This window comes from Mobula hypostoma, chromosome 11 (assembly GCF_963921235.1).
Source record: "Mobula hypostoma chromosome 11, sMobHyp1.1, whole genome shotgun sequence".
Lineage (NCBI taxonomy): Eukaryota > Metazoa > Chordata > Chondrichthyes > Myliobatiformes > Myliobatidae > Mobula > Mobula hypostoma.
In genome coordinates this window covers 102,423,412-102,438,377 of record NC_086107.1, presented here as the reverse complement: position 1 = coordinate 102,438,377, position 14,966 = coordinate 102,423,412, and the positions used below count along the sequence as shown (strand labels likewise).

General features: G+C 41.5%; 1 protein-coding gene across 3 annotated transcripts in view; it reads left to right on the top strand.

The window, feature by feature from the left end:
- l3mbtl2 (L3MBTL histone methyl-lysine binding protein 2) overlaps window positions 1-14,966 on the top strand; it is a 169,989-nt gene that overhangs the window by 27,044 nt on the left and 127,979 nt on the right. For all 3 annotated transcript variants that reach the window (XM_063062699.1, XM_063062700.1, XM_063062701.1), the window contains exons 7-10: window positions 2,725-2,868; window positions 7,245-7,333; window positions 9,738-9,969; window positions 11,372-11,451. In XM_063062699.1, the coding sequence (XP_062918769.1) occupies window positions 2,725-2,868; window positions 7,245-7,333; window positions 9,738-9,969; window positions 11,372-11,451 (545 nt within the window). The remainder of the gene's footprint in view (window positions 1-2,724; window positions 2,869-7,244; window positions 7,334-9,737; window positions 9,970-11,371; window positions 11,452-14,966) is intronic.

The following is a 14,966-nucleotide window of genomic DNA, read 5'->3' as shown; positions in this document are numbered from 1 at the left end:
AGCAACTTTGATGTGTATCCACTGTGATAAAGTGCTTTGAGAGGTTGGTGATGAAACAACTCGGGACTGAAAAGTGACTTGGATCCACTCCAAACAGATGCCATTTCATTGGCTCTTCACTGAACCCTAGAACATCTGGACAGTGAAGATGCATACATCAAGATGTTCTTCATTGACTACAGCTCTGCATTCATTACTATCATCCCCTCAAAACTAATCAATAAGCTACAAGACCTTGGCCTCAGTAACTCCCTATGCAACTAGATACTTGATTTCCTCACTTGCAGACCCCTGTCAGTTCAGATTGGCAACAACATCCCCTCCACAATCTCCATCGGCACACCTGCACCATAAAGCTCTACTCGCTTTACACTTACGACACTGTGGCTAAGCATGGCTCCAATGGCGGAATCAAAGTTGGTGACGAATCAAAACATAGGAGGAAGATTGAAAATCTGGCTGAGTGGTGTCACAACAACCTCTCACTCAGTGTCGGCAAGATCAAGGAGCTGATTATTGACTTCAGGAGGAGGAAACCGGAAGACCACGAGCCAGTCCTTATCAAGGGAATCAGAGGTGGAAGGGTCAGCAACTTTAAAAACTTCATTGTTATAATTTCAGTGAACCTGGCCTGGGCCAAGTACGCAAGTGTTGTTACAAAGAAAAAAGCACAGCAATGCCTCTTCTCTCTAAGAAGTTTGCAAATATTCGGCACGTCAACTAAAACTTTGACAAATATCTATAGATGAGTGGTGGAGAATGTATTGAGTGGTTGCATCATGGCCTGGTACGGAAACACCAAAGCCCTTGAATGGAAAAGCCTACAAATAGTAAGTACTGCTCAATCCATCACAGGTAAAGCTCACTCCACCACTGAGCACATCTACATGGAATGCTGTCACAAGAAAGCAGCATCCATCATCAAGGACCCCTCACCATTCAAGTCATGCTGTCTTCTCACTGTTGCCATTGGGAAGAAGGTACAGGAGGCTCAGGACTCACACCACCAGATTCAGGACAGTTATTACCCCTCAACCATCAGGCTCTTGAACCAGAGGGGATAATGTCACTCAACTTCACTCGCCCCATCACTGAACTGTTCCCCACAACCAAGAACTCTAGATCTCATGTTCTCAATATTGCTTGCTTGCTTGCTTGCTTGCTTGCTTGCTTGCTTATTTATTTATTTATTTATTTATTTATTTATTAATTATAGTTGTTTTCTTTCTATTTGAGTTTGTTGTTTTTTGCTCACTGGTTGTTTGTCCTCCATGTTAGATGCGGTCTTTCATTGATTCAATTGTGTTTCTTGTATTTACTATGCATGCCCACAAGGAAATGAATCCCAGGGTTGTATATGGTGACACGTATGTACTTTGATAATAAAAATAACTTGAACAAACATTTTGTCAAGCCCGTGAACAGCCGAGCTATGAATGGTTGTGATTAATTTAATATTGGTGCTATATAATGCAAAAAATAAGTGTTGGAAAAGAACTAAGCTATATTTGCATTTCTCTGTCAAGTTTTGCATCGATCTTTTATCCCTAATTCACACGGAGACCATGTTCCTCAGTGTTCAATATAGTAAATGTTGACTAATGAAAATAACAGATCAATCAATTTATTTTTGTACTCGTCTGATCTAATAACAGGCACTTTTGTTGTCCCACAAAAATGTAAAGTTGAAATAAGAAACTGCTGCAAATATGCAGCAGGTAATAGAACAGGTGCCTCTCAGCTTCTGTGACGTGGAGGCTTGATTCTGACCACTGGTGCTGTCTGTGTGGAGTTTGCATACTCTCCCTGTAATCACCTGGGTTTCTCCTCAGTGCTCTGGCTTCCTATATCTGAAAGGTATGCTTGCTGGTTAGTTAATTGGAAACTGTTAATTGCCCCAAGCATGAAATAAGTGGTAGAATTTGGGGGAAGGGGAGGTAGGGGTTCAAAGTTCAAAGTAAATTTTATCATCTAAGTACATATATGTCACCGTATACAACCCTGAGATTTATCTTCTTGCAGGCATTCTCAACAAATCTATAGAATAGTAACTATGAAAGGATCAATGAAAGATCAACCTGTGTGTAGAAGACAACAAATTGTGCAAATGTAAATTTAAATAAATAGCAATAAATAACGAGAGCATGAAATGATAAGATTAAAGAGTCCTTAAAGGGAGATCCTTGGTTGTGGGAACATTTCGGTGATGGGGCAGCGAGTGTAGTTATCCCCCTTTTATTCAAGAGCCTGATGGTTGTGGGTTAATAACTATTCTTGAACCTGGTGGTGTGAGTCCTGAGACTCTTGTATCTTCTACCTGATAGCAGCAGCGAGAAGAGAGGATGACGTGGGTGATGGGGATCTCAAATGATGGATGCTGCTTTCCTATGCCAGTGTTTCATGTAGCTGATCGGAGAGAACATGTGGAGACTAAATTGGGGTCGGACAAGAAATTTAAAAACAGATGCAAGTTGGACTGCATGAACTTGGTAGGTAAAAGGGCCTAATTCTAAGGGAGGAAGGGAGAAGCGGTCAACACTTTGAGCCAAAGACCTTCCAGATAAAAGATCCCCCTCCTGAATAGTTAGCTTTTCTTCTTCATGTGCTGTCTGATGAGTTCTCCAGCATTAATGTTGTTGTTCTTTCACAAGTAAAAACAGGACAACCTTGCATATAATGTTTTAAATTTTTCACTGATCTATTTTGTTTTTTTTTTCTTTCCAGGTTACAAGGCATTACTGAGATACGAAGGATTTGAAAATAACTCACGGCAAGACTTTTGGTATAATCTTGGGAGTCTTGGGAGTGCAGATGTCCATCCTATTGGCTGGTGCGCAACACTGGACAAACCTCTCGTACCACCTCAGGGTAAGTTCTCATTACCAGTATTATTGTTGTATCAGGCACGGTAGCGTGGCTAGCACAACGCTCTACGGTACTAGCATTACGGGTTCAGTTCCTGTCATTGCCTGTAAGGAGTTTGTACATTCTCCCTGTGACCGCATGGGTTTCCTCTGGGTGCCCTGGTTTCCTCCCACAGTTCAAAAATCTACCAATTGGTAGGTTAATTGGTCATCATAAATTGTCCCACGATTAAGCGGGGTTGCTGGGTGGCACAGCTTGAAGGACAGAAGGGCGTACTCCATTCTGGTACCTCAATAAGTAATTGGGGGGAAAATACTGCCAGGATTTCTCCCCAGTCATGTAATGTTGAAGTGAAAGGACGGGAGGGTAGGTGAGAAATGGGGAGAGGTAGCGTAAGTATTTCAGGATGTGTATTGTATACATTTCTCTGACATTAAATGTACCTTTGAAACCTTTGAAGTAGACTTTGTTTCCATATAATTCTAAAGGTGAGAAGAATTAGTGAGAGGTGACCTTGCTCTCCTGAGGTGAGGATGGCTGGTGCAAGGGAGTCACTGGTGGGTTATCTGATAGGTTGTGGTTGATGATGGAGACACTAGTCAGGGAAGGGAAAGGGAATTATCTGTTGTTTGAGCATTCCACAGAACAATGTAAAACCAGATTCCTCCGATGACAAAACACTTCACAAGTAAATTGTCTTTTTTTTAAATCATTGTGATTAATTTGGCTTAGGTAGAGAGAGGAAGTATCACTGATAGTCCCTTTTGTTCCTGTGTTGAGTTTATCTTCTAGTGTCTGAATTTGTGTTACTATTCTTTATACGTGAGACTAGGCATTGAGTGAAAAATCAATGAAATTACACTCTGCTAGTAGGAAAATAGAACAACAAAATAACTTAAAGGTGAGAGTCTGGAAAACGCAAAATGCTGGAGGAACTCAGCAGGTTAGGCGGCATCTATGATTGTCAAATTTCTTCTCATTCAGCCCTTTGCCTTTCCTACCTCTCACCTCCCAGCTTCTTACTTCACACCCACCTACCTTCCCCCTCACATGACTTCACTTATCACCTTCTAACTTGTACTACTTCACTTCCCCACCAAAGGTTCAGAAAGGTTCATTTATTATCAAAGTATGTAGGCAGTATACAACTCTGAGATTCGTCTTCTCCAGATAGCCACGAAACAAAGAAAACCATGGAAGTCGTTCGAAGAAAGGCATCAAACCCCTGCCCATACAAATAAGAACGGGACTAGAACAATCAACCCCCAAGCCCCCCTCCCTGCATTTAAAAAAGAGAGAGAGAGAGACCACTTGGAACACAGTAATCTACCCTCCAGAGCAGGGGGCAATAGGCCACCACACGGAGTCCTTCTCCGGAAGCAGCATAAGATTTGTCATAGCAGTGATCAAGAGGCAGGTAGTCAGTGCTGAACTTTTGCGTGCCTTCCACATTTCGCCTCAAGGTTTCAATCTTCCTCGACTATTTAATCTGTGATGAACGGACGCTTCGATCAGCAAAGTGGAGTTGATCATGGGCTTGCGTTTCGTCTCTTGAGTTCTTTGCCTCGAGGCCACTCGTGAATGTTTCCTGGAATCTTCCCAGAGACAGCAAAGCACTAAATCACTCAATCGATCTCCAAACTGTAAATCGCAGACTCTTAACAGTTCCAGAAACACATTTAAGATAAAAAGAAGACGTAGAAAAATTGAAATAAGCAGTTTCCTGGACTATCTGGAAGATATCATCCGAGGAAGCCAGCTTGACCAGGAGTATAAATCTGGTTTCTTCCCCCTCTCTTTCTAGTCCTGATGAAGGGTTTCAGCCTGAAATGTCAACTCTTTATTCCTTTCTTTAGATGTTCCTGACCCGCTGAGTTCCTCCAGTATTTTATATATGTTACTGTGGATTTCCAGCATCTGTAGCATCTTGTGTTTAAGTCTGGAAACTATTGGCTCCCAGAAGAATTTGAGTGTTCTTGTACGCCCGTCAGAAAATTAACATGCAGTACAGCAAATGGTGAGGAAACTGAATATAGGTTTTTATTGCAAGGGGCTGATAATTCAAGTTTTGCTGTATTTATGAAGGCTTTGTGGAGTCAGTCTTAGAATAATGTCTACAATTCGGTCTCCTTTTCTTGGAAAAGAAATAGAGGTTACCTACTTTAATTCCTGAGATGAAAGCCTTGTTCTAGGAGATACTGAGCAATTGAATATAATATAATGCAAGTTCATTGGAATTGAAAAATTTACTCCATTTAGATTCTAGGCACTGGTTTAGCTGCTCAGAGACTATTTCCTTATACAGGCCATCTCTGGGTTATGAACATTGAATTTAAGAACACCCTTACATACAAACATTGACAATGGCTGGGGTCATACATCTTGTAAAGACAATGCCCAGAAGAAGGCAATGGCAAACTACTTCTTTGGAAAAAAATTGCCAAGAACAATCATGGTCATGGAAAGACCATGATAGCCTCCGTCATACGACATGGTACATAACGAATGAGCATACAAACAAGCACCCATAATATTCAATTCAGAAGTCTAGCATACATACGTGCATAGTTTGCTCCTACAAAGAGCAGAACTACCTTCCTTTCTCTTTCCACTTCTAGTAGTTGTTCTATCCTATTGAACCTGTGTCTTTCAGTGAGATTTATTGAATACAGTGGAGTTACAGTTACATATGGGTTGACTTTTGCTTATTTTTTGACTTGCGGACAAAATCAACTCAGAGGATATTTGTATAAATGGAACCTATTGGGTACCTGGTGCAGCCTGCACTGGAGAATCTAGACAGCATGGAAAATTACCTGGGGAAAGCAGCCAATACATTCCAGCTAATTAATGCCTCATCAGTCCACATGAAGTCATCAGCAAGCTGCTGCAATGTGTCATTACTGTCACTATGACTGTTCTCTCTAAATAACTTGAATGCCTTGGTGCAGACATGGATAAAAGAGCTGAAACGGGTTTCCTTTCCTTGGCACCAAGACAGTAGTTGTCCTAATAAATTAATTGTACACCATGGGAGAAAATCTCTGTTGGCTGGATCAAGCCTTGCATTGTGATTGTAATCTAGGTCAGGGGTCCCCAACCTTTATCGCATTACGGACCGGTTTCATATTGACAATATTCTTGCGGACCGGCCGACCAGGTGGTGGGGGGGGGGGTGGTGGTAGGGTTGCCAACGGACAAGGGTAGCAGTCAAATACGCTGGATTTACCGAGAAAGACTACAATGACCATGAAGCCTTGCGCAGGCACCAGTGCGCATGCGTGTACGATTTTTTTGGCGATTCTGTTCGGTGGGGGGGGGTGTTAATCATGACCGGAATATAGGTGATAAATGGCTAATACACTCAATTTCCTTTCTGAAGGGGTTTATCTAACGAATTTAATATTAACCACAGCACATATTTTCCTCGCATGAATATAGTGATAAGTCAATTATCAGGGGAGGACAGGGGAGCTTGAAGTAAGTATTAAACAAACTTCCAGTAGAAGTGGTAGAGGCAGGGTTGATATTATCATTTAAAGAAAAATTGGACAGCTATATGGACAGGAAAGGAATGGAGGGTTATGAGCTGAGTGCAGGTCGGTGGGACTAGGTGAGAGTAGCGTTTGGCACGGACAAGAAGGGCAAAGATGGCCTGTTTCCATGCTGTAATTGTTATATGGTTATATACGTCAATAGTATCATAACATTTTAAGTAACGTTTGGATATTAAACACGCAGTGCATATTTTCCTGTATAAACATATAAAATCATTGCAACACACCAATATCGCTGAATCTGTGGGAGCCCTGGGCTTGTTTTCCTGCAACAAGACGGTCCTATCGAGGGGTGACGGGAGACAGCAATAGTCGAAGGGGGTTCCTTATGTCCAGTCTATTCCGCAATTTAGTTTTCGTTGCATTCATTGCAGAGATATGTTGGAAATGGAAGCAACGTTTTCAGTGCTTTCGTGGCTATCTCAGGATTTTTAGCCTTGACTTTGATCCAGAATGCTGACAGAGATGCTATGTCAAACATACTTTTCAGCCCACCATCATTTGCAAGCTCCAGGAGTTGATCTTCTTCCCGCGCTGACATTGATGACGCGTGCGTAATGACCTCGTGTGCGTTCAAGCTGAACAGTGGACGTGACAGGGAATGAGGAAAAGTGCAGCTGACTCGTATCGCCAAATCATATCGCTTCCTCGCGGCCCGGTAGCGCATGCTTTGCGGCCTGGTACCGGTCCACAGCCCGGTGGTTGGGGATCGCTGATCTAGGTAGTGCACAATGTGTTCAGGACTTGATGGGAAGATGTTCCATTGTATGGTATGGTATTCCATTGTAAGACTTCGTATTAACTGTGATATTCTCTGTTTAGCTGTGCAAAACAAAACCACAGACTGGAAAGCCTATCTTTTAAAGAAACTGATTGGTTCTAGGACCCTACCAGCTGACTTTCATTTTAAGGTAAGGCAACTACCATTCATTCTAGCTCTGGGTAAGTACCTGGAAGGAGTTGATCTGAATAAGTCAAAATGAAAGTACCTAATGCTCCTTGTTCATTGATGAGAGTTGATAAAGGATGTCTACAGTGTTATTTCTGTGCCCATGCTGAGTTAATTGATCTTAGCAATGTCGTGGAGGAGTTGAGTAGCAGAAAAAAAATCACTGAGGGTCCTTGTTTTTTTTTAATTGCCTTTTGAGTTCATTTTCTAGTATTTGAATTTGTGTGTACTTTATTCACATGTGGGGCAGGGTGTTGGGGGTTTTAACAAAAGTGAGTCTTTCCATTCTGATCTTCCTGCTTTCTGTTTATGCATTTTTCAACAGTGATTGAAGATTTAGTTGATTTAGTTCCTTCACCCATGATTGCTCGTCAAAGTTCAAATTAAATTTAGTATCTAATTATGCATTATGTCACCATATACTATCCTGAGATTCATTTTCTTGCAGGCGCTCACAGTAGAACAAAGAAATACAATAGGATCAATGATAAACAGCACACAAAGTGACAAACAACCTATATGCAAAAGAAGACGATCAGTGCAAATACAAAAACCAACAAACAAACAAATAAATAAATAATATTGAGAACCTGAATTGTAGTCTTTGAAAATAAGTCCATAGGTTGTGGAATTAGTTCAGTGTTGAGGTGAGTGAAGTTATCCACACTGGTTCAGAGTTCAAAGTAAATTTTATTATCAAAGTACATGTATGTCACCATATTCAACTGTAACATTAATTTTCCTGTAGGCATACTCAGCAAATCTACAGAACAGTAACTACAACAGGATCAATGAAAGACTCAACTAGAATGCAGAAGTCAACAAGCGACGTAAATGCAATTATAAATAAATAGCAATAAATAATGAGAACATGAGATAAGGAGTCCTTAAAGTGAGATCATTGGTTGTGGGATCATCTCAATAGATGAGTGTAGTTATCCCCTTTTTGTTCAGGAGCCTGATGGTTGTGGGGTAGTAACTGTTCTTGAACCTGGTGGTGTGAATTCTGAGACTCTTGTACCTCCTACCTGCTGGCAGAACAGAGCATGGCCTGGGTAGTGAAGATCTTTGATGATGCTCTCCTACGAAAGAGTTTCATGTAGATGTGCTCAATGATGGAGAGGGCTCTTCCTGTACTGAGACCTGCTGAAGACCCCTAGTTGCATCCTTGACTGCAGCTTCTGCCTTAGGGTGTGTTGTTATTTAAGAATCTCTGCATATATTTTACCAATATTCCTTGAGCCATGCCATCCAGTGATTTATTTTCCCTCTTCTCCCTCACCTTGATTTAATCATAGCCCTATCATGGGACAATTTACAATGACTAATTAACCTACCATCTGTTACATCTTTGGACTGTAGGAGGAAACCAGAGCACCTGGAGGAAAACCACACAGTCACGGGGAGTATGTACAAACTTGCAGGCAGCGGCAGGAACTGAACCCGCTGTAAAGCGTTGTGCTAACCACTGTGCTACTGTGGTGCCCCAATCAGTAATAACCAGCAGCCCAACCTAGAGCACTTCTGATAAACGTTGCCCGTTTCTGTCGAGCGACTGGGGGCATAAGCACATGTAGCTTCTTATGAAGTTGGAAGGGATGTGAGGCATAGCGCACCCCTGCTTCTGAAAACACTTTCTTCAAGAGTCACTTATGAAAAACACTAATACTGTTTTTTTTTTTGAGAGCCTATGAAGTAAAATAAACTGCACATTGATTTTTGTTGGGCCAGTCTCCTTAGAGGTAAAATTTTCCTGTTGTACTTGGAAGCTGGTTTATTAGAGCAATGTGATTTGCAACACATTATTCTGTTGCTCCTACTAGCCTTGACTGATTCTTCCTCTGAAGCAATGTCTATTGATCTCTAAACCACTATTGACAGCAGATCTGTAGCAAGGGAAAGAGAGCCTTGTAACCTTATTCATCCCAAACTGTTTGATGTATATCTAGATGTGTTACATAGTCTTGCATATTATTTGGGTGAGGGATGTTGGGTATAGCATTTTAAAGGGTTTGGAGCAGCTGCAATAAGAAAATAAGATGCCTATATTTAGTGTAAGGGCTGAGGGAGAGACACTGAGATCTCAGCAACGTTGTTGGTAATGTTGGGAAATAATTGCACCAATTGAGTGAGTACTCGGTTGAGATCTTGACTATGACTTCCTCTGCATCAAGATGGTCTAATGTATGATTTACTTTGAACAGTAAGGTAGGCATCATAGAAACTAGCCTCTCCATCCATGAATTTCATCTACACTTCTCACTGAGAAAGCTGCTGGCTGTGGAATTGTGCACTCCCTTCAAAAGTGCTGTTTTTCCAGTTGATGCATTTGTTCAAAAAGAAATGTACTCTTCCTCTCTGCCCAGATGGTGGAGTGCATGAAGTACCCGTTCCGACCAGGAATGCGGCTGGAGGTTGTCGATAAGACGGAAATTTCACGCACAAGGAAAGCGATTGTGGATCGAGTGGTAGGTGGACGTCTGCGGCTGCTGTATATAGATTGTGAGGAGGACGACGATTTCTGGTGCCACATGTGGAGTCCTCTCATTCATCCGGTGGGATGGTCCAGGAGAGTGGGTCACAACGTGAAATACACAGGTGAGCATTGGAGGCTTTACAGGGACTTCTGTTGTTGTGAATCTTCTGGACTGTAGAGGGCCAGAGTGCAATCATAGCAATGCTTTTAGTGTGTGAGGATCAAAACTAGTCTGAAAGTAGAGCCAAGCAAGGAGGGTAATGAGACCCTCTGTCGGTCAGTGTTGACCATGAATGTTATGTCCCAGCCGTCTCTGTGATACACAAGTAAATGGCTGGCTTGACACAGGAACTGTGCAAAAGAGTGGCATCAGGGACATAAAGGTCAGAGTCACGTGTTAAAACCGTTATTCAATATATTATCAATTCAGGAAGGGTTGGAGTTGGCCCCTTAGCTTGGTTATGTCAGATGCACATCCTAACTGTACTGATGGCCATCTTTCCAATGAAGTACCATCAATCTCTGTAGCAAAATTTTCAACAGGACCTCCAAACCATTGTATATCACTCCCACACTGGGCGGTTGAAGTTCCAGATTTATACTTGCCTTTGTAGAGCAACTTGGCACGTCCTCTTTAACCGTCACCAATTTTTAATCGATGCACCCATAGAGAGCATTCTCTCTGGATGCATCACAGCCTGGTATGGCACCTGCGCTGCTCACAACCGCATAAAACTGCAGAGGGTTGTGGACGCAACTTAGCGCATCACAGAAACCACCCCCGCCCTTCATCCATGAATTTCACCTACACTTCTCACTGCCTCAGTAAAACAGCCAACATAATCAAAGCCCTTACCCTGGATATTCTCTCTTCTTCCCCCCCCACCCCGCCGCCAAAAAAAAATCAGGCCAAGGACACAAAAGCCTGAAAGCACATATCACAAGGCTCAAGGGCGGTCTCTATCCTACTGTTACAAGACCATTGAACAGTAAGATGTTCAAAGAATAAATCAGAAGAATCAGTAGATGGAACAAAAAGGGAGAACATGTAAAGCTGAGGCTTTGAATTCTTGTTGTCCCTTTTCATGCCTTGATGTGCATCGAGTGGCGGTTTTGCTGTTTCCGTAGCATTTGTCTACTTTTTTATGAGGCCGAGTTGCTAGCTTGAGGGCGCAACCCACCTATGGATGGAAAGTGTGCAAAGACCGGGACCATTCACCTCAAAGTCCATTGCAATGCCACGACACCGCTAGCCAGCTGAGAATTTGAATGGAAGAACATTATCATGCTCTTGATAAATAAGAAGGAGTGAGTTTAGCATGTGAAGGTGAGGAGCTATTAGCTTGTCATTTTGTAAAGACTGGTTTTATAACATGATGCTAATCAACAAGTTAGTTCCTGTGAATTGTTTACCAGTTAAAATGAGAAAGGGTAAGATTAACAGGGTATTTATAAAATAGATTTAAAAAGTGACAATTTTCTAGTCTGTGCAGCTGTCATCTTAAAACGTTCTCACTTCTACAGAAGAATCTCTTAACGGAGAGATGAACGTCTCAGCAATCAGGAAATTCTACTGTGATGCTGTATACCACATCTTCAAAAAGGTAAGGAAAAATACTGTACATTTTATTTCATTCTCTGGGAGTGTCTGCATCAGAAAAGGAATGCATTGTTAGCAGTGGAGCAAGTCAACAGTTTTGTCGCTACGGCAAAAGTAGTTGGAAGCACAAAGAAGAGAAACTGTCTTACTGCCTATATATATGGTACAGTGATACAGTTGGTAGTGTTTCTGCCTTAACTCCAGAGTCCCAGGCTTGATGTCTGTGGAGTTTGCACATTCCCCTGTGCCCATGTTTCTCCCAAGTGCTCTTATTTCCTCACAAGTCCCAAGGATGTGCTGGTTGTTAGGTTAATTAGCTGTTGTGAATTACTAGTGGTGAATGAATCAGGGTAAAGTTGATGTGTATGTTAGAAAGAATATTAGGTACAGGAGGAGATATCCTCCACTGAGTGTATGCCGTGAAATTTGTTATTTTGCAGCATCAAGATTTTTTTTTAAAAAGTTATAATAAATTAGTGTAAAGAAGGAATAGTTCATGGACCACTCAGAAATCATATGGCTGAATGTACAACCCGATGTAGTCTCTTTCGATCCTCTGCGGAGGTGCCTTTGCTTGAATGCTGAGGAGTGATCAATTATCAGTCATTTCTCCAAGTGTGCAAACAATTCTGACTCTCATTTATTGGGAATCTCATTTTATTTCATGGCCCTCAAATCCATTCTCAACACAGAATGTTCTCATGCTTCCGGTATTTCCCAATAACCTATATTTTTCACATACTTACAAATTTCCCCAGTTCTCCTGTCATCCACTTCTACCAGTGGCAGTTCAGAGTAAATTTATTATTAAAATATGTATATGCCATTATATGCTTCCCTGAGATTCATTTTCTTGTTTATCATAGCCAGTTAACCTATTAGCTTCCCTTTGCCATTTTGGAGGAAAATGGAGCATTTGGGAAAAACCAAAGCAGGTACATGAAGAATGTTTGAACTACAAGAGGTCAGGATTGAACATGTGTGGCTGGAGCTGTCTGCTGCACCATTAGGCACTTGATAAGAGGTTGGAAACTTCTGCACTCAAACTTCTACACATATACCGTGAAGAGCATTCTGACTGGCTACATCACTGTCTGGTATGGTGGGGTGGGGGTGGTGTGCTGCTGCACAGGAGTATAAAATTAGTCAGCTCCATCATGGATGCTAGCCTCCATAGTATCCAAGACATCTTCAAGGAGGGGTCCATCATTAAGGACCCCACTCACCCAGGACCTGCCCTCTTCTCATTGTTGCCATCAGGAAGGAGGTACAGAGGCCTGAAGGCACACACTCAGCAAGTTGGGAACAGCTTCTTCCCTGCTGCCATCCGATTTATATGAACACTACATCTATACCTTTTTTATTTTTATTTTTGTACTACTTATTTAATTTAACAATTTAATATACATATACATACACACACTTTTTAAAATATATGTGTATATATATATATAAAATATTATATATATTCAATTCTTTCTATATTTATCATGTATTGTATCGAACTACTGCCTCAAAATTAACAAATTTCATGACTCATGCTGGTGATATTAAATCTGATTCTGATGCCTAATAACCAACTAACTTGTAACAAATTAGAAATGAAATCTGAGAGTCTTACTCTTTAGTTCCAGCACTATCTTTACAGTTAATGGTCTGTAAAGCTGATTATTAATTATAGGAGGAAGAAAGTGGAGGATCATGAGGCAGCCCTCATTAGGGGAAGAGAGGTGGAGAGGGTCAGTACCTTTAAATTCCTAGGCATTATCATTTCACGTAGGGCTATGCTGATCAAGAAGCCCATATAAGTTAGTCCCGTATGATTAGAGTTCAAAGTAAGTTAATTAACAAAGTACATATATGTCATATACTACCCTAAGATTCATTTTCTGCAGTCCATTCACAGTAGAGCAAAGTAATACAATAGAATCAGTGGAAAAACTGCACACAAAGACTGACAAACAACTAATGTGCAAAGAAAGACAAACTATGTAAACACAAAACTACTTTTTGTAGGCTTTTCAGTTCATGGGTACTGGTGTTTCCATACTGGGGGTGATGAAACCAGTCAGTATAGTCTATATTGTGCATTTATAGAAGATTGTCGAACCTGTGCAAATTTCTAAGTAAGTAGAGCTGCTATCGTACCTTTTTTGTAATGGCACTTACGTTGGCAGATCCTCTGAAATGATAATGCCAAGGAATTCCACCTCTCCTCTCCTAATGAGGGCTGGCTCATGGTCCCCCATTTTCAATCTCCTTTGTGCCAATTCATCACCACCTTTGATTCAGCCAACAACAGTGGTGATGTCTGGAACCCTGAATATGCCATTGAGCTGTACGGAGCCACACAGTCATAAGTATAATGTGAGTAGAGCAGGGGGCTAAGCATTCTGCCTTGAGGTGCACCTGTGCTGATGGGGGTTGTGGAGGAGATGTTGCCAATCTGAACTGACTGGGGTCTGCAAGTGAGGAAATTGAGGATCCAGTTGCACAAGGAGGTGTTGAGGCCTGGGTCTTAGATCTTATTAGTTTCGATGGACTACAATGCCTAATAAAAGTATTCACCACCCCCTCCCCCTTGGAAGTTTTCACGCATTATTGTTTTACCATATTGAATCATAATGGATTCAACCCTAACCCTAATTTAATTTTCTCCAAAATGATCTAAATTAATTACAAATATAAAACACAAAATATTTGATTGTGTTCGCCCCATTTAATGTGACACTAAATCATCACTGGTGCAGCCAGTTGGTTTCAGAAGTCACACAATTAGTTAAATAGAGATTTATTATTTTTTTTTTAGAGACCTGCGTGCAGTCAAGGTGTTAATTTCAATTGATTATAGTAAAATACACCTATGTCTGGAAGGTCCAGCTGCTGGTGAGTCAGTATCCTGGCATAAACTACACCATGAAGACAAAGGTACACCCCAAGTAACTCCATGAAAAATTTAACAAAAAGCACAAGTCAGGAGATGGATACAAGAAAAGTCACTGAATATCCTTTGGAATACAGTTAAGTCAGTCATCAAGAAATTGAAAGAATATGGCATAGCTGTAAATACGCCTAGAGCAGGCTATCCTCAAAAACTGAGTGACCGTGCAAGCAGGGGCTAGTGAGGGAGGCCAACAAGAGACCTGTGACAACTCAGGAGGAGTTGCAAGCTTCAGTGACTGATATGGGGGAGACTGCGTATACAACTGTTGCCCGGGATCTTGAAATTAAATCATTCATTCAAACACTTGCATGAAATCTCAGCTGGAGTTTGCCAGAAGGCATGTGGGAGATTCTGGAGTCAGCTGGAAGAAGGTTCTATGGTCTGACGAAACCAAAATTGAGCTTCTTGGCCATCAGACTAAATGCTATGTTTGATGTAAGCCAAACCCCGCACATCATCAAAAACAGACCATACCTACTGTAAAGCATGGTGGTGGCTGCATCATGCTGTGGGGTTACTTCACTGCAGCAGACACTGGAAGGCTTGTAAGGTAGAGGGAAAAATGAATGCAGCAC